Source organism: Alosa pseudoharengus, unplaced genomic scaffold (assembly GCF_046254945.1).
Source record: "Alosa pseudoharengus isolate Yale_2024_CS ecotype anadromous, Long Island Sound unplaced genomic scaffold, YU_APseudo_1.1 YU_APseudo_1.1_scf_2, whole genome shotgun sequence".
NCBI classification, from domain to species: Eukaryota; Metazoa; Chordata; class Actinopteri; order Clupeiformes; family Clupeidae; genus Alosa; species Alosa pseudoharengus.
The window spans coordinates 41441470-41461997 of NW_027468663.1; the positions used below are offsets into that span (position 1 = coordinate 41441470).

At 44.7% G+C, this 20528-nt stretch overlaps 1 protein-coding gene across 2 annotated transcripts in view; it reads right to left on the minus strand.

Annotated features, from left to right (window-relative positions):
• Positions 1-20528, minus strand: part of dlc1 (DLC1 Rho GTPase activating protein) — a 99371-nt gene that overhangs the window by 27845 nt on the left and 50998 nt on the right. Inside the window, exon 1 of one of the 2 annotated variants that reach the window (XM_076295012.1) lies at positions 218-883. The exons of the other annotated variant lie outside the window; for it this stretch is intronic. Within the exon in view, the coding sequence (XP_076151127.1) occupies positions 218-230 (13 nt within the window). The 5' untranslated portion in view covers positions 231-883. Of the gene's footprint in view, positions 1-217; positions 884-20528 lie in introns of those variants that run through there. 2 annotated transcript variants of the gene reach the window in all.

The window sequence follows — 20528 nt, forward strand, 5'->3', positions numbered from 1 at the left end:
GCAGATCCGTCGCCGGAAAAAAAACGAGTGTCCAGCTACGCGTCCACTACGAACATGGATTTATCTAATCTCATAAATAATGAACATGCTTAATATCTCAACAGACAAAACGCATTAAAAAGGTCATGACAAGACAACCAAATAAATCAGCCAAGCTAGTCTCTGTTAGTCCTCAGAATGCATTTAAACTGTATCATAAGTAAAGAAAATCACTTACGTGTCAAGATCATTTTGATTTTTTTTTTTTGATCAGGTGGAATTAAAAACCAACAACTCCTCACGAGTCCGCTGTTTTAAATCCGATATTACAGCAACTTTTGCATGATATCCGGCGTTATCTCACCAACTGCTCACAACGTAGATTGACTAAATGCGAAATGTCACAACAGTATCTGCCCAGAAAGTCCACACAATGTCGCGCAAGAAAATAATTCCATCATTAATGTTGGTTAACTCCGTATAATACACACATGCAGTATAATATTAAGGAACCGTCCTTTTGCCCCACATGGTACGAGTTTTCAGACTCCCATACAGACCGCTAGTGCGAATGTGAATGAAGATGCCTGATTCAGAGTTTAGGAATGGCAAACTCCTGGCTCCACCTCCCTACACAGATCCGCAGTGGCCTCACCACCTGACTAGCCGCGGGGAGGGTGAGAGAACCACAGTGCAATCCTACACACACACAGGAGATGGCCGTATCAATCTTACTGATTAGAACTGAAAAAAAAAACAGCCATGTACCGGTAATTGAATAGGTGTTATTGTGAGGCATCTGTACAAAGAAAGGGTTTCCATTCAACTTAGAGGTATTTACGCGAAATGTGTGGAAGAAGATCACGTCTCCACTGTTAATACGTTGTTATAATGTGCCTCCATTTTCCACACATGCAAGACATTTTATTATTATAAAGTAGGTAGGACAAGTATAATTAACGAATAAGGTTCATGTAAACCTGTACGTTGTTTTCTGAAACGTGTTCTAGGCTACTTCTGCTTCGCTTTCATTATAAGGGAAAGTGATTAGCGGATCTGCAGATGCTCTCTTTGGTTTGTGAGACTGTCTGCCAGGCTCAACATCATTGAACAGCAATTAAACTGGCGCGACGTTAGCATATCATTAGACGAATCCATTAATTACAAGGACAATTGAGCCTCGCTTTTGTGGGACAAGATGTTCTGAATGACGGCGACACAATAGAGAATTGCCGTGCCATGGTAATGCGAACGAGACCCAATCAACGGGCGTCCATGAGCCTAGCTGAGAGAATCACGTCGGCTGCAAGCAACACACAGAGAGAGAGAGAGAGAGAGAGAGAGAGCAAGTTTACCATCACGACGGCACCTCTCAGGCGGACAGGGGTCAAAAGTTACAATCCATATGCTGGTGAACTCCTTGTGCAAGGAGATCAAACAGAATTGTGTTGACAGCAGAATTGTGTGACCAGCTTCTCAGCATCAAGGAACATTTAAGTATAGTTTTTTTTTCAGAACATACTACAGATAGGCTACCCAAAATGGCTGCACAAGATCACAAGAGTCCTAACCTTTCCACCTCTAGTGTTTTTTAATTATTCCGAAATACTTGCTTACCTAGGTCATCTATAGCATAATTAGCTTACACCACTGCATTCCATTTTTAACACTTGCCTGTGTGTCCTACACTGGGAGATACTATATTTTTCCATCCAAATGTGGCTTTTTTTGTGGCGGAGGAGTCATCCCTTACTCACGTCTGCAAACCAAGACTCCTGTATGACTGTCGGTTTTTCCCCTCTCTCTCCCTCACTCTTCCCTTTTATTTGTTCTGAATTCATTCTTCCTCTCCTCTCTCCTTCCCTTCTCCTGTCTCCCTTTACCACACACTTCCCCTTCAGCCAAATCCCCAAATCATGTCATCTCCGCATTCTTCACATGCTCTTGCGTTGGTAACACCCAGAGAGTCGGCTCTGAGAGAGTGCTTTTCCCTCCACACACCTGTCCTGTCCAGTTACGCACCGCAAGCACAGCTTGATGTGTATCATAAACTCACATGCATCAAGCTAAGACGATGATTCTGCCCTGTCACTGAAACATGGTAGGTTACTGCCGTTACCAACATCTCAAGGGTCCCCCAACCCCATTTATATTCTGTTCTCACATCTTTGCCAACATTAACATGTGAGTGGGAAAAACAAAGGGAATGATCAAATGAGAATAAAAGGTATATTCCCCTACAAGGATTGCGTGGACCATGGGAGGCCTCAACTAATCCAGCTCAGGATTGCACTTCCCACAGGTCACCGCACAGGGATTAAGCTAGCCAACAGTTCAACAGGAGAACTAAGTGTGTGTGTGTGAGTGTTTCTGTGTGTGTTTGTGCGTGTGTGTGTGTGAGAGAGAGGTAGCTCGTTTTTGAATGTATACACATGATATATTTATACATGTGATTTAGTGCACTGAAGTTTTGCATGCTCATGTTTATTTGATTGGTATGTGAGTGTAGCGGAGGGTTAGTGTGTGTGGGGGTGAAGAACACGTGTATTGGAAGGCAAAATGCTAAAAGCACAGACAATATTATGCGTATTAATATGATGTACAAGTAATATAATGTAATGTTGTGTGCAGACACTCTGCGTGTGTGCAGTTTTATGCATGTTAAACTGTGTTTGTGACCAAGTGCAGGATATTTAGGCAAGGTCAGCCTTGACATAATCTTGGAAGTCAAAACAAGGTTAGCAAAACAACAAAAAAGGGTGTGAAACCCAAGAGGCAGCAATTTATCGCTATGACATAAAATCTCCCAATGTCACTCTAGCAAATATCCACTGAAACTTCACCATGTACTAAAATGACTCATGTATAGTCAGACACATTGCAACATTATTGTAAAGCAGACAAACTAAGTGCAAAGCAGCCGTTAGTCGTAATAAACACTTCCTTCTTTACGACCCTGAGAGAGAGAGAGAGAGAGTTTATCTACTCAATCTGGCATTGCAAGCAGTCCAGCAGCAAGGACAACAAATAGCAATTACCACCTTATGTGATGAGTAAGAGGCCATGACTGGTCACTTACCTCAGAGTGGTAGCTTTTCAGTTTAGATATGGTGGTGAGATAGCCTTTACATGCTTAGATGAAGTATTGGTAAATTAAAGAAGGCATAGGCTTTCTTGTTAAAATGACATGTGATTATGGAATGTAAGACTATATGTTGTACTGGAGGACATTGACGGCTGCCCCTGCTAGCTTGGTATGATACTATGGTTGCTGTGGTTGAATGTTGTGGTGGGGATGACTGTAGGACTCATTGGGAGTGTGTGCCATTCATTTTGTTCTGTCTATCTTTCTTCAGACACAGCTGGAGGATTTGACTGGCCTATGTCAACCCAAGGTTAACCCTGAGAGAATGATGCCATAAAATCATCAAGACTCTTTCTCTCTCTCTCTCTCTCTCTCTCTCTCTCTCTCTCTCTATCTCTCTCTCTCTTTTACAAACACACACACACACACACACACCATGAACAGACTTTTCATCTTCATTCACCAATGTCACCCAAATATGCTCAATATATCTGACCACTCCTCATCACACAGGCATTTCAAGTATTTGCTTGAAACAGTACACATTACCTACCCAAAACACTCTTCCCATGCATTTCACACAGACAGGATTAGAAACCATCTGCACACACACAGACAAACCGAAAATAACTTCTTTCTATGTGACTCTTGCTAGCAAAGAAGAAGAATAGATGATTCCACCGAGAAGGCTAACGTGCTAATTACAGGAGTATATTTGGTAGTGAAACCACCCAGTCTTCTGTGGCAGAGGCCGTCCAGCGGACACGATTTCCCACACGGTCTGGGAGCCCTGTGGTGTGTGGTTAGAGAGAAGAGGACAGCGGAGATGGACTCTCTCTAGAGTATGGGTGTGTCTCTGAATCTCTTTCTATGGACCTGTCTTTGAGTCTGTGTGTGTGCAAATCGATGTATTACTATGTTCCCATATAATAACAGATGTATGTACTTGTATGTGTGCCAGAGAGATAGTCGCACAGCATGCTGGAGAGTGTAGAGGGTGTAATTACATGGTAATGCACCTTAGTGCATGTTTGTGGACATTTGTTTGTTTGTCTGTGTGTGTGTGTGGTATGTGTGTGTGTGTGTGTGTGTGTGTGTGTGTACACATAAACCCATATTTTCTGAGTGTCTCTGTGTCTCTGTCTCTGTATATATCCATCTAGCCCTCATGAATGGCATTTTAATAAGACTCCCAATCACATGCACACACACGCACACACTAACACAGAGTTTTTTAAAGGCTGCGGTGGTCTGTGATAATGATCCATCTGCCCCTGACCTGTCCTTCTCAAAGCCAAATCCAGGTCACAATATTGGAGGTTGATGAGCTTGCATTTACATCAGAGAATTGCCAGCAATACGAAAACTCAAATGTGTTTTCCACGTTCTATATGCAGGCTGATGAGTAAGCCAAACATGATGATTAGAGTCAGAACAGTAGTAAGAACAGTAAATGAGTAAAACCATTATTCCTTCAGTATTAGTCAGCATATAGTAATATTAGTTATAAACTCAAATTCATTCAATAATTTGGTGCATTTTTTTCAAACTATGTAGTTCAGTGTCCACAGTCTTTGTTAAGTGCTTACAGATGGAGTGGGAGGAAGTGCTGTGGCATTGGTGTATTACCATCTGTTTATGAAGCGAAAAACAATCAGGAATAGCACAAAGCAGGTGCCTGAGTGTGTGTATGTGTGTGTTGAACAAGTGGTGCATGAGTGTGTGTGTGTGTGTGTGTGTCTTTACCAAGTGGAACATTAGGTGTAGTATGTACAGTATTGAGAGTATGCAAGTCTATGATATCCACAGTTCATAACAGGAACCTCCCAAAATAGCAGCCAGGCTCTCTTGTCTCTCTGAGGAAGAGATTACAGCTGAGGGGATAATAACCCCACACATAGAGAGAGACAGACACACACACACACACACACAGAGATGAGAGGAAATGTTAAGGAGACATGACCCTATATCCTGTCTGTCCCACAACCTTATTCAACATTAATTACTATCAAATCACACACAGGCACATACTCACGCACATTGGTGGGCAAATGCAGGTCTTTGCCACCAGATCTCTCACTCGCTCTCTCTCTCTCTCTCTCTCTCTCACTCACTCACTCACTCACTCACACACATACACACACACACACACACACACACACACAAACACATGCATAACAATAAAACAGGTGGTTAGTGTGAAGCCCTTATTTTGAACAAGGTGTGTGTGTGTGTGTGTGTGTGTTTGTGTGTGTGTGGGTGTGTGTAGGGGGTACAGTACAAGCAGCACCACAGGGCAGGCCAGGCAGCATTTGGTAAGAGAGAGGCCCAGCCAGTTGGGAACTATGAGGCACTGGGGTGAGAGGAGAGTGAAACGAGGTATCCCCTCTTTGTGCTAATGTGTGTGTGTGTGTGTGTGTGTATGGGGGGGGGGGGGGTTGTGGTTGAGGCCCGCCGACTGGAATTCTGAAATTCCTAGTGCAGTGGTTAACCGAGGTTAAAACACTCAAATGAAGTAAATGGAGGGCAGCCTTATCAACCTGATCTTCTGGGGAGGGATTACTAACAATGTGTGAGGAATGAAGACCTATTATCATAAAAACAGAGATCATTTGTGTGTGTGTGTGTGTGTGTGTGTGTGTGTGCGCGCATCGGAAATATTAAAACTTGTGCCAGAAGTCCCACCTTACCTCAGACAGAGCTCAATTGTATTCCTGTGTCATCACTTACAGCCACACACACACACGCACACAAACACTCACTCGTAGACACAAACAGACACACCAGCTCATGCACTCTGATGCCTAGGGCAACCAATACCTGGCCCAGATGTTTTAGTGTGATAGCGAGTGCCTGACACATCCCCCAACAACCTGTCTGACCTCAATCATAGCAATAAGAAGCAAAGAGCAAGACTGAGATGAAAGCAGAGATGGATGACAAGACAAGTGCTGTGTAGGAGAACACTATCGAGTTCAACCGAGAGCGAACGAGGGGTAGAGAGGGTGAGAGGTAGAGAGAAGGAGCTGGAGGCTAGAGCGCGTGGGGATCAGCTGGAGAATTCAGTCCTCTCTCATCGGTTGTCTCGTGCTTGGCCTTCTCTGAGTGTGTGTGTGTGTGTGTGTGTGTGAGAGAGAGAGAGGTGTTGTGTGTGTCTGGTTGTGTGTGTCTGGGCATTTAGAGTAGTCTGAGGAAACAGCATCTCAGCCTCATTTATTCATTAAAACAATCCTTAAAGTAACGCATTAAAGCAACCCTAGCTTCTGGGTCAGCTCTTAGGAGCTGTTGTGGATGGACATTGGAATGTGTATTTGAAGGGGTAAGATGATCTCCCAGCCAGTGCCTGAGAAAGAGAGATGAGCATCTCCACAAATCGCTACTGATAACAGATGCTGCACATGAGCCTCAGCCGATGACTAATGACTTGGGGGGCATTAGAATAGAATGGACAGTAATGAAGAACATTCCAGGTCCTTGTCCTGACATTTCCCGTGCCTGAGTGAGAGAGTCTGCAAGTGTGTGTGTGTGTGTGAGCGAGCAGAGGTATACTCCTACTGTTTCTGTTTACTGTCATGGTGGTTGGACAAAGTTGTGAGGTTGCTCAGAATTTGCGGGCATTGGTTTAATTTGCATTTAATTCATTGCTGAAGCAGCCTGCCTTTCTTTCAGCAGTACTGCCTGTTAACACATACACACACACACACATGTACACAAACACACACACATGTTTCTTCACCCCTGTCTCAGCTAGCCCAATGTTAGACAGTGTCTAAGAGCATGATATATGATAGCACACTTGGTGCCGTGAGCTACGATACACAAGTTGAGCAGAGCCAAACCATATGTCACATACACTTGGATTCACTGTAAATCCACTATGGCAATTATCTAGCAAAATGTTTTCCCTTTTCATTGTTTTCGAACCTTCCACTTCAAATATCATATAAGCCACACAGGCCATTATTGCATGGTATTACATAGTAATAAGAGTAGGTTGTGGCAAGGTTAGCCCCACATGCTGTGGTCTAATGTCTCCCAGTGTCTGCCTTGCTAATGCGCTGCACTGTATATCACAGCCTCACACTGCTCATGGACAGCTGGCCTCTTGCCTAGGGGCCTTTAGTGGCTCTGTGTTTCTCTGTGCCTGTCTCATGCCACTTCCACTTGGGGCCTCATGGCTTAACCTTAGCCCCTCTTAAGTCAAAGTACGACAACGGTAACGTTGGACCACTGGCATGTTTTGATCTAAAGCACCTTCAGAGACGCTCATGCTCATGCCGGCACACAACCATGCCTCGTGCATTAACTCACACGCGCACACACATAGACACACACACACACACACGCACGCACGCACGCACATACACCCTGATCATCTACTGATGAAGTTGCACACTAGTCTCCCCCCATATCTGTCTAATCCAGTTGATATTCATGGAAATAGTTCAATGTGAAGAGGAGAGGGGATTTCCCCTCGTCTGCTACTCACCTTTACACTCATGATATGTTGTGATGTGGCACACGTACACACACACACACACACACACACACACACACACATACACACACACACACACACACACACAGACACACAAGACAAGGCAATGATATATGACATGATGCTACACATTATAATACCATTGGAAGGGCCTGCTCAGACAGGCCATGCCAGCTGCTTCTTATGCTCATCCACACCTGTGGAAAGTAAACTTACAAATGGACTCCGGCAGAAGAGAGTGATGTCAGCCATTGGCTATCAGACAGGCTGTGGTGTCTTTGTGTGCATTTTCCTCAAGCCCAAATGATTGACATGGTGAGAAGTCTCAAGATGAGAGGGGAATGCCACAAAATCTCAATTTCACACACACACACACACACACACACACACACACACACACACACACAATCACACACACACACACACAATCACACACACACACACACACACACACACACACACACACACACACACACATACACACACACACTTACACACATGCACACATGAACCATCACTAACTGCTTTTTTTATTCTGCCTCTGCTCAGCCCATTCCCCGTCCCCGTCCCCACCCCATGGCATTCCTAGGTGAGTGAGGGCAGAAATAAAGCCGTCATTGAGAGCCCCACGCTGCCGCCTCAGAGTGATCCACGACATGCGCCTGGCTGTGAACTGGACACGGCTTCCTTCCCATACAGGACTCGCCAGCGTATGATATGACACATGAGACACAGAGAGAAGGGAGGAGAGGGCCAGAGGTCACTCTCCACCTGGATCATGCCTGTGATATACTCCACTCGGCCAGCTCGCCACAACTAGGACACTAATAAAGAGTTTAGTGTTCAGGAGGACTGATGGTGCTTTTAAGCTGCTCTTTGGCGCAAATCACCTGTTCTCTTTAGTCGTCTTTAAGCTTTTTAATGCTCCTCTTCACCTCCTTCATATGATTGATCATATAGACCTGCAATTTCATGAGTCACTTCAGTATATTTTGAATGTGGGGAGGGGTATGCATATGTCTGAACTTATGATTACTAGCTGACAGCAGGCTAATGTTATCGTAAGATAACTCCCATAAAATGTGTGTCCCCCATGTTTTTTCTCCTACACCTTGACGCAATCACTCTGTGAGAGGTGTTAGCTCCGCTCCAGTTGGTCAGGAGAGTGGTGATTCTGTGATTTCAATCAAACGAGCCGTGGAATTTACAGTTGAGCCCCCCCCCCACACACACACATCCATATTTGCTCAAATGTGCATACACACACACTCAAACCCCCACACAGCGGCTATGCAGGAATCTCTAGATCATAGCTCATATTTTTTCAATTAGTCACGCATGGGAGGAGGAGATTAGAGATGGTTTGGTTTAGACTGCGGGGAGGCGGAGGGCAGAGAGATAGAGAGAGTGGGAGAGCCAGTGAGAACCAGAGAGGAAGACTAGAGGGAACAACTGTGAAGCAAAACCATCTGGAGACATCGAGGAACAAGAGAAAACACCACCCAGGGTAGATGAGCAAAGAAGAAAAAAGTATTCTAACCAGTCAGTACTGCCAGTGTTAGTCAACACTGCTGTTACTCTTCCAGTCAGTACTGCCAGTGTTAGTCTACACTGCTGTTGCTCTTCCAGTCAGTACTGCCAGTGTTAGTCTTCACTGCTGTTGCTCTTCTAGTCAGTACTGTCAGTGTTAGTCTTCACTGCTCTTGCTCTTCAGAGGTCATTCAATGTGCTTTACATAAACAAAAGCAAACAATAATAACAAATAAAAGCATAGAAGGGCAATATAGTCAAAGGTCAAATAAAAGGTAAAGATCATAATAAAACATAAAACACACAAGATAAAAACAAAATAATTTAAAAACAAAGAATAATTAGTAAGCAAAAAAACAAAGGCAAAAGTAGTAAAAAAGTAATTAGCAGAAAGCATCTGAGAACAGTTTGGTCTTAAGTCTAAATTTAAAACTAGTTGGGGGCTTTTTGATGTCATACAAAAGTTGGTACCAGACCTGAGCCGCATAGCAGTTAAAAGCTGCTTCACCATGTTCTTCCACTGTTCCAGCATCTTCCACTGCTCTAGTCTGGTGACATTTCCCTCTCTTCCCAAGTCTAGTCAGGTGCAGAAAGCTAACTGCACCTCCAGCTCCTGATTAAATGAAGCATTGAATCAGTCCCTCTTGCAGGTTGGATTACCCAATGCAGATTCAACATCCCTGGCTTCCATTTACATCAATTGATTTGTTAGCAGGTGGGTCACACATTCAAATCACAGTGGAGAATATTAACCATGGAGAATGTACAAGGGTTCTTTAAGCATTCTGTTTTTATTTAAATGTATGAATATATCCAAAATATGGGTAAATACAGTCATGCTTCTAGGGAATGTGAGCTATGATGTGGGTAAAACCAATGGGTTTTTTCCACTGTCCATGCAACCTTTTCATAGCCACACAATAGTCAAGTCAAGTCAAGATTATTTATATAGCGCATTTCATACACAGCTCATTCAATGTGCTTTACATAAACAAAAGGAAACAGTAATAACAAACAAAAGCATAAAAGGGCAATAGTGAAAGAATAGTTTAAAGATCATAGGAATAATAATAAAACAAATAAAATAAAAAAAAACATAAAAAAACATAAAATCATTTAAAAGTAGAGAATGATTAAAAAGACAAAATAAAAGACACAAGGTAGAATAATTTTCAAGACAGATTCAGAATTTGTAACTCAGTGCAGTTAGCAGAAAGCATCAATTCGGCTTCAGCTTTGAGACTGTATGCAGCATGCCATTCTCCATCATTAGCGCTAGTTATCTTTTAAGAGGCCGCTGACGGTGGCACACGCTGCCGCTCTTTGATGGTGAGTCAGAATTCATAATGCTGGCCAAAACCACACTCCAGTCAAGTCAGGTAAATAACAGGCATACTTGAGGTCTCACTAATAAAACTGAGCAAATTACTAAATGGTTGAACATATTTTAGCTATGTTGGAACCTATGGAAAATCCCAGGGTGTTCCTCTTAATGGAGTGGGTGGATACAATTAGGAGCCACTCTTCTAGTTCTTTTCATCTTTCTCATTTTCACTTCTTTTTAATGTTAGGTGACCTTCAGGAAGGAACCATTATCAAACTGCTTCAATGAGGCTGCAGGCTATCCTAAATCTGTTCACTGCTGTAGAAACAATCAAAAAACATTTTTTTAAAACCACTCTAAAAGTCTCCAAAATATTGAAAAACCCACACCTCAAAACAAATTCTTCCCTTAAATCCTCAATATTTTTCGTCTTTTTGGCAATATCAGGTGTTGGACTTCAGCTCCTTTTTGACGGACTCCATCAAAGAGTATAGAAGTTACTTGTATAGAAGTTATTTCTATACTCTTTGACTCCATCAGTCACCGTCCAGACCCCATGTTTCTGGGGCACGTGCGTGAGCATTTCCAATCGGCACCATCACGTCACCGGGGAAAAATGCCTCTTGGCTCTCCTGATACTGACATTATGATGCATAACTTTAGAGGGGAGCTGGCACTGAGTGTAGTGCAGAGGAGAGAGAAGATGGCAAAGGCTGCCAAATACATGCCAGCCTCTTTTTGTTGACAATAAATCACTCAGACGCTTGCGATTTCCCGAGGGCCTGTAGCTTTTGTTTGGATTGCACTACAGTGGATAAATATCTACACAGGCTCATTTGCAGACGACTGTGCTCTAACAAATGAGGACCCGGGGGAGCGACAGGACAGTGAGAGGGGACAAGCTTCCAGAGTGATGGGATGAGGACCATTTATGCTGAGATGCAGATAAGGGCTGGGCCAATTAGCGATAAAGCAACCAACCCGATAAAGATGGGCCCTGACTGGAAGACGGCGTGTCTTCCACAGCAGGTCGCAGAAAATGAGAGCCGGAGTGCCAGTATCTGGTCCACCATCGGAGAGGCTGAGTGAGTGAAAGAGCAGGCACTTGGACTGGAGTGACCTCATGGAATATTTGACCAAATGCTGGGAGAGGATGATTGAAAGAGAGGAGAGAAAAGGGAGAGAGAGAGAGAGAGAGAGAGAGGGGAGAGAGAAAAGAGAGAGGGAGAGAGAGAGAGGTCTTGTGTGTGGGTGACAGAGTGTCTCCCATGGCAAACCAGTGAATAAGCCTCACGTGTGGACTAGACAGAGCACCCCACTCCTAAGCAGTACTTTCCTCAGTTGACTTAACTGTATGGAGAACCACAATGAAAATTGCTATTCCATATCTACAGTATATACAAATGAAGGTGAAACCATGCAGATGAGTCAATGCTGACCAGATGTAGTTTAAAAAACCAACCCGAACTTTGCCCCGCCCACAAAATTTGAGGTCGGGAAGTTCAGTCTCGACGTGTTTCATTGACAAGCCTCTATGGAAACTTGAGAATCGTGCGGACCAATATAATTGTCTATACAATGATGAACAGGTGAGCAACGGTGCCTATTCATTCACATGATATAAGTGCACTTTGGTTGATTTTGTTTGCAGCAAAAAGCTTGTCGCTAGAGAAGCTACACGTTTATGTTGCTACCGTGTCAGTTATACAGGATAAAAACAAACATAAAACAGCGATTAAGGCATTTGTCAGAAGAAGGATGCTCTGACTGTTCTCTCCAGGATTTCATGGTAAGCTATTACATTGCTCTGATTGGTTAGGCCTATCCAATTGTGTGTAGAGGCATTTTTCCCCTGTATCGGTTGAACCACGCCCCATAATCACGTCCCAATGCTTCGGTTCCAGACTAAAATTCTGAATAGAATTTTGAGTTTGGCTACGTCAGACTAGACCAGATGGACAAAAGCGTGAATCCTTGAAAGCCATATGCCACAGGCAACCCACCTCTAGAGTATTTTAATAGATAACACACAGGTATGAGGCTGTGTGCAATGACCTTTGACCCCAGTGTGAACTATGACCTCAGAGGGGGCACGTGATGGCACAGGTCAAATAACCAAGTCTGCCACATCCAAAGTGAACCATATGAAGAGAGAGCTCAAAACAACAAAGTGACAGAGAGGGAATGAAGAACAACTGATACACTAATTGAAGAAATACCTTCAACACAGGCATCCACATGCAGAGTGACGCAAATACTCGGCACATACACATCTACACTCAAACATAAACACACAGACACACACACACAGATACACACACACACACACACACACACACACACACACACAGACACAGACACAGATACACACACACACACACACACGCATGCATGCACACACACACGCACACAGACACACAGACACACACACACACACACTTTCAGCTGATGGATTGAGAGTATTTCAGGCCAGAGATGATGGCCCCCGCACTGCAGGAAATGAGCTCATTTCTTTCACACAAGACAGCCCTGACCTACATACTAGCTGCCGCATAGCATGTGTCTGTTGACTCGAGGTGTGTGTATGTGTGTGTGTGTGCTCCAGTCTGTGAGTTTATCTGTCTATGTGTGTGTCTGTCTAGTGTCCGTGTCAGTACTGCCACTAAGCATCCGCACTTGTTTAAGCAAGGACTGCTATTAGGATTTTTTAAACTAAATAAATTGACATGTTATCCCTTTCAAATCTCATTAGTGAAAAAAATGTTTTTGCAATTTCAGCAAGTTACTCTTCACAGTACTGTAGCTGTCCATTTAGTGGGCATTAGGAAAGTCTGGTGTTCAACAAACCACTGGCTCAGTAAAGAGTAAACAAACCCAGTGTTTCAGACCGAGCCATAAACAACCATAGCCAATCAACATGAAGCTTTCGGGGCATGGGAGGAAGAGGTGCAATCTGATTAGCTGTTGAACTAAAATGTCAACAACTGTTTGCTGGAGTCATTTTTCATGTTTATGTCCAGATCAGTGAGTATTTGTGTCCGGGTGTGTGTAGGTATTGAAAAGTATTTTAGATAGATAGATAGATAGATAGATAGAGAGAAAGAGAGAGAGAAAGATAGCTGTTTGCAGACCTGAGGCTTGGAGGGAGTATGTATTTGAACCCAAGGGCGTAGGTTTGGTCTGAGCTTTGGTGGGGACACTACCCACTAACCCCCCCCCCCCCCCAACCCCCCCCCCACGAAAAAAAAAACACAAAAAAACACTCAACTCTTTCACCAGCCAATATAAAATGATGAAATGTGCTACTGTCCAACTACTATCCATGATTAAAATGTGCTACTGTCCAACTTGATCTAACTACACTGTGTAGCCTACCTAATCTGATTTTAATATGTAGGCTACAGATATGTAGGCTATATTTAACATTTATTTTCTATTTGGTCTGTTATGAAATCATGCCCATTTAAGCACAGCTCAGTTTTAAGACACTTAAATACATGCATGCTTAGCATTTGTGTGTAATGAAATAATCATTAAGGCTACATTGACAAACTCTTAACCGTGAGCTGCCTGTATATTCTCTGATTCTAATATTTACAGATATCTAGGCGATGTAAGCACATCTCAGTTTTAAGAAATGCAGCCGAAAGACCATGTTGAATTTTGCTATAATTTATTTCAAAACCGGATTACTCTGGAACAGCTAACGATACACGGGAATGCATTACACCTTTGTGTTCGGTAAGGTCTGCTGTTTATATGATATATGGTTGATATATGGTTTGTCATGTGTTGCGTGAAGAGTGTGTAGGCCTACGATATTCCACCGAGACGAATGGATGTGGAGATGGGCGCAGAGAATAATTATTAAATCTCTTGAAGTTATTTTTCTCGCGAACTGTTTATCACAGCAAACAGTGGCTAGCTAGCACCGTTTAAAAGCTGAGAAAAGGCTCTTTCATGTGACACATGTGTGATGAGTAGCGTACTTCTTGAGGAGTTTAACAGAGAAGAATGGGTGAATTTGGACGCACCTCATGCTTGTAGTGAAGTAAAGCTGAAGCGCTGCATGCTGCGCAGGAGACTGCGGCACTGGTAGTTATTATAGGTAACTTCAAATCAGCGCGATTTACACTTATAGGCTACTGCACATTACAAGATCAGTACAAGATGATCCCAGCACTGAAGTGAGAAATGATTTAACTCTTTGTGTAGCGCATGTGAGCGCTTTTTCCCCCATTTCAACCTGAATATTGGTGGGGACATTTCAGTCGTAATTTGACATTGGTGTGGACACGTCCTTTGGTCTCCACGCAAATCTGTTGTGAGTTGTGTGAGTGAGGTTGTGAGTTTGCCCTTGTGTAAGACTGACTAGCTGAATGAAAGGCTCACATAGCTGTAGTGAGAGGGCCCTATTTCTCTGGCTGGCTGAATGTTTGTCTTTTTGGGAGGTGAAAAAGCCACATGCTAAGAATTCAAGGAATGCTGCATATATTGGGAAAAAAATAAAACATAAATAAACAACCAATAAAAGACAGATAGAGCGAGTGTGAAAAGGACAGTAGTGTATGCTGTTGAACTTTTCTAAGTCGCTGTGCGTGTGTGTGTGTGTGTGTGTATGTGTATGTGTGTGTGTGTAGGGAGATATAAACCATTCTGCAGGTGTTCAGTTCTCCCTGTAGAGAGGGAGTGTGGAGAGGCCAAGGCCAGCCGCATCTCCCCTGCTCTCTTTCAAAAGGCAGAGGGTCATTGTTATGGTTTAGTGGCTCAAAACAACTCAGACCAGCTGCTGAACCAGTCCGAGCCAACATTCTCTCTCTATCTACATTTAGGAAACACAAACACACACACACACACGCACGCACTCACGCACACATGCACGCAAACACACACACACACACACACACACACACACACACACACACACACACACACACACACACACACACACACAATCTCTGTTATCTGCCTCTGTGGAATCTTGTCATCCATTTATCCTTTCCTTATTTCTGTCTGTCTTTTTATCTGTTTCTCTCTCTCTCTCTCTCCTTCAGTACAGCAGCTTCATAACAGCAACACATTATCAACACTGAAACAACGCTGGGACAAAACAAACACAGGACCAGATGGTAGCAGTCTGCTGTGGTGGATGGAAGCCACACTGGTCTAAAAAGACATGAGTGACATTTGTTGAGTCGTGCTGCAGCTCCCTTGTCCAGAGAGAGAGAGGAGACAGAGACACGACGGAGAAATATCCAAATGAAACAGATGGACCAATGGGGGGACAGACGGGTGGGTGGAATAACGCAATCATGGCTGGATATGCAAACAGCTGGAGCAGGCTGTTCCGGGAGAATCCCACACTGCATCAAGCAGGTGGCTCATACAATACAAGTGAGTTATAAAGATAGAAAATACAAGAGTGGAAGGATAGCGTATGTCCAACTGAGAAACCTGCCAGTATGTTGTGGGACACTATGGTTGGGGGCGAGGGAAGATGTGGGCCCTATTTCTGGAGCTTTCTGAAGCCACACAACCCAGCGGCTCTTCTCCAGCTGTAGCTTGGCTCAGCTAGCTTAGCTAAGTTGGATCAATGGCAGAAGAGAAAAAGGAAAAAAGGACAGAAGAGAGATGTGACTGGACATTACTTCAGGGACTTAGAGGGACCCCATATGCGCGCGCACGTGCACACACACACACACACACACACACATGCACAGTATTAAAGTATTTTTCATGTTGGCAATGTAAACATTTTGTCGTATCAGCACTGCTTCTTGACTCTCTAAGTTGAGTCAAAAAAAGAAAGAAAGAAAAACAGGAAGAGCAGAGTTTTTGTGAGACACAGGACAGGGGGGAGGACAGTGAGGGGGGAGGAGGCGTGTTCAGTCCAGATCCTGCAGGTTGGGAGGGGGAGACAGAATTACAGAAGTGGGGATCGAGAGAGATAGGGAGAGAGAGAGAGGGGGGGGGGGAGAGGCCCCTGTCATCCGTGTTGAAGAGCTTAATGCCATCCAGCTGGTGGTGAGCATCTCTGAGAGCAGCTCCATATGCCTGGCAGATAGAGTTCCACCAGCCTAGCCACAGGCCACAGAGTCTTAGAGCTACGGACACACACAGGACAAGACCTACAGAGTCATAGAGCTAAGGAAACACACAGGACAGACTCACAGACAGGGAGGACAGACACCCTTTTACACCCTATTTAGCTGTCAGCTACACCATTAGTCTTTGCATACACGGCAGAATGATTTGTGTGTCAGAATCGTCAGGTCAAAGAGGGGGGATGCCAATAAGGGGAGAATGGCAGAGGCACAGACAGAAGAGGGTGAATGAGAAAATGGGAAGACAGAAGAAAGAGGGAGTGAGAGAAAGTCAGGACAAGGGAGGAATATCTGATCTGTGAGTTATGTGCAAAACAGAGTGAGATGGTATCTACAGGTTACCTTTATTTAGCATGGAGGACAGCTTATGGTTGGAGGGATGGAAGTCAAACAAGTGTGGCTGAGTGAGTAGGAGGAGGAAGAGGAGGAAGAGGGGGAGGAGGAAGAAGAGGAGTAGGAAGAGGAGGAGGAAGAGGAGCAGGATGAGGAAGAGGAGCAGGAGGAGGAAGATGAGGAGGAGGAGGAAGAGGCCTGTTGGAAGAGGCTGTGTCATGGGAGCGGAGCAGGCCCACTGGTAGAGGGGTGGCCCTCATGTTGAAATGAGAGGCCCATCACAGTGAGGGCAAACACATGTGAATAATCTCATTTCCTCTTCATCCATAAAGCTGCAGGGCCACTGGATCTTAATAGAGATCACACGATTTACATTGTGTGTGTGTGTGTGTGTGTGTGTGTGTGTGTGTGTGTGTGTGTGTGTGTGTGTGTGTGCGTATGTGTGTGTAAGTTTGCATCTCAAAATCACTTTGCTAATGCCAGAACAAAGAATGTTGCTTGTCCAGGCACGAGACAACAGAATCCTTGTCCGGTCGCTATAGTCACAAGAGCAGAGGCCTGAGCGCTCCAGTCGTCAGATGAGGCCTTTGTCTGTGAGATGCAGAGGAGGGTCACCCCATGCAGAGAAAAGAAAGAGAAATCATCCCACTCTTTTGCACTCTCTCCCTCTCGGTCTCCCTCTGTCCTTCTCTCTTTCTTGTTTATGAGCGTAGACCAGCTGAGCCACTCGGTACAAGATCTGAGTGACCGAGTGACCGTGAGATGAGGGCAAGTCAGAAAGAGAGAGAGAGAGAGAGAGAGAGAGAGAGAAAGTATGTTGTGTGTTTGGGACAGAAATCGAAAGGGTGGGGGAAGAAAAGAAATGTAGAATGGCAAGGAAACATGAGGAGCAATAACGCTAGACAGACAGACAGAGCATGTGCGAGAAACAGAGTGGTGAAATCAATCCTATATAAAGAGTGAAACTGACCAATCACGTGAAAGAGACACAGGAACCCTCTGAGAGAGGTTTTTGTCAGAACATTGGGAGAATAAAAAAAACGAGCACACACACACACAAACAACACAGCCTCCGGTTCAGCAAACTGTCACGTTGTCTGCAGTCGAGACAGGGACGCTCTGAGATCACATTTCAGTCCGTGGCTATTAGCCAGCCCCATCAAAGCGTCTCACATGACTGATACGGCGCGGCACGAGGCGCGAGCAGCCGCTCAGGCTGTGGGTAGAGTGTTGACTGTAAACACAGAGAAAGTAGGAGGCCTGCTGGGGATTGCCGGGAAGGGAAGGGGTGCGGGGATTGATGGGGGTGGGGGGGGGGTTAGTTAGGGGGCCGCAAGTGGGGCTGACAGTGTGCATGCAGGCAGACGTCTGCACACACGACAACAACAACAACGTCAACAACAACAGCAACAGCAACTCACAGATGGCCGGATTAACCCCACCCCCCCACCCCCCAAACACTAAACTCCTAGAGCAGTAAAGTGAGCAGGAAACAAGAGAGTAGCTGGAGGAGTGGGAGAGGACGTGGGGGGGCAGCTCTGCGTCATGAGTCAGAGTGATGCCACAGTCAGCAGAGGAGACGCCAGGACAGGAGGAACCGCAGTGGACGGGTGAGTCACAGTGACGCAGAGTGAACTCACTCACCTGGTCCACTCACACACACACACGCACACTGGGCAAGCACAATAGACTACAGATCATAGTAGGCCCCTCAGATGTGAGCAGGCAGAGAGAGAGAAAGAGAGAGAGAGAGAGAGAGAGAGAGAGAGAGAGACTGATAGCAGAGGGGACACAGAGGAGCACCAGAGAGACACCGAGACAGAGATGCTCCAGAACTCTATTGGCCGCATTATTATGCCATCATTACAGCTAGAGGCCGAGGTCACCGGGTCAGAGTTCGCAAGTCGAGGTCACTCAGCCCTTAGGGGTCACATCGCCTTAGCGGCCGTCTGTGTCGCCTGTCAGAGCAAATGTAAAAGCCGTGACCCCCCAGCGTGGAGCCAGCGGTAAGGGGTCGGGGTTGTGGTGACACCTCTCTAATCAAGAGCTGGGGATAGAAAGAGAGAGAGAGAGAGATAGAGAGAGAGAGAGAGAGAGAGGGGGGGGGGCTGACTGAATACTCTGAAGAGTCAAGACTAGAGCACAGACTAAGATTCAACTGCGTCACTACACATATCAGAGGGGAAATGAGAGGAGATGAGAAGAGAGAAAGAAAAGAAAAAAAGAGAGAAAAGAGAGAAATATAGATGAGATGAGAGAAAAGCAAGTGGGTGAACAGATAATAACAGAGGGCAAAAGATTAGTTAGTTAGTTGTGTGTGTGTGTGTGTGTGTGTGTGTTAAACCCTTTAAATCATTTTAAGTTCACATGGCCTGAAGCTGAAATTCACAGCACAGTTGGAAAACACAGCCCCTGTCCTCATTATCCTTCACTCATTTAACACACTTTGTTCCTCTGCCAGGTTTGTCTCCTGCAGGCTACCATACTTCAAATGACATTGCTCATCCTTTTAGCGCTGCACAGGGGGTGTCTAGTGTTTCAAGTGGATGACCCATAAACACACTTTCACAACAGCTCTCCATTGCTCCGCGCCTCTGGCACTGTCCTGTGAGAGGGGAGAAAGGAACGGGGCTGAATTAGGTCAGTCGTAGACAGGACATGGTATATGACAGACTTGCCCCACTGACAGGAGGCCAAACGGGGGTACGGGGAGGGTGCTGTTCAGGAATGCCATCCATCATTAGCACGGGTCTTTGGAGAATAGGTGCTGTACTGAACACGCACACATGCATCATACTACACATTCATCATAATGGCATGGCAGACACGCACATACACACAAAAACTCACCAACACACACACACACACACACACACACACACACACACACACACCAACCATCATCATCATCATCTGTAGACGAATGGTTCACAAACACAATGAACACTGTGTACATTTACCCAAAGAACTCCAAATGATCCTTGCATTCCAGGTTCCCATCCCCATTCCAGGTCAGTCTGAATTGAGTTAACCCAGTGGATTCTCCCTTTAGGAGTGTGACTGGTGTCAGTGTCTTTAAACTGTCAAGCGTCTCCAGTCCTCAGAATTACAACTGCCATTTAGACACACAGCCAACAGAACAACTACAACTACAGAGCTACATTTGATAATGAGTTGATCCATAAAAAGCCTCTCAGAGACTTGCCTGCTGAAACGAAGACCACATGCCTCTTCATAGGACAACTCCTAGGATAATGTAGAAATGTCTTTAAACAGATCCTCAAAAAGATGTTTTGCCACCAATAAATCTGACCCTAACAAAGTCTATTTGCTTTGGGTAACGGAAACTAGCAGCACAGGGGTCAAGAGTGAAGTGAGTGAAATGCTTGTCTAAAGTCAGTACTTATTGACTAACAAATTAACTGATCAATTTCCAATGGGCAGTGGGCTGGTGGATATGTTGGTTGCGGTGTCCACTGAAAGCAATATCACATATACAGACAGATATTAATCTGATCATAGGCTGAGTATGTCAGTTTAGTATGTGGGTATGTATGTTTGTGTGTGTATAGAAATGTGGAATGCTGTATGTGTTTGAGCGAAGGAATGTTGTCAAAGAAAATCTCTCTCACACACACACACACATCTGTGATGATTCAAACACTCGTCTGCAAA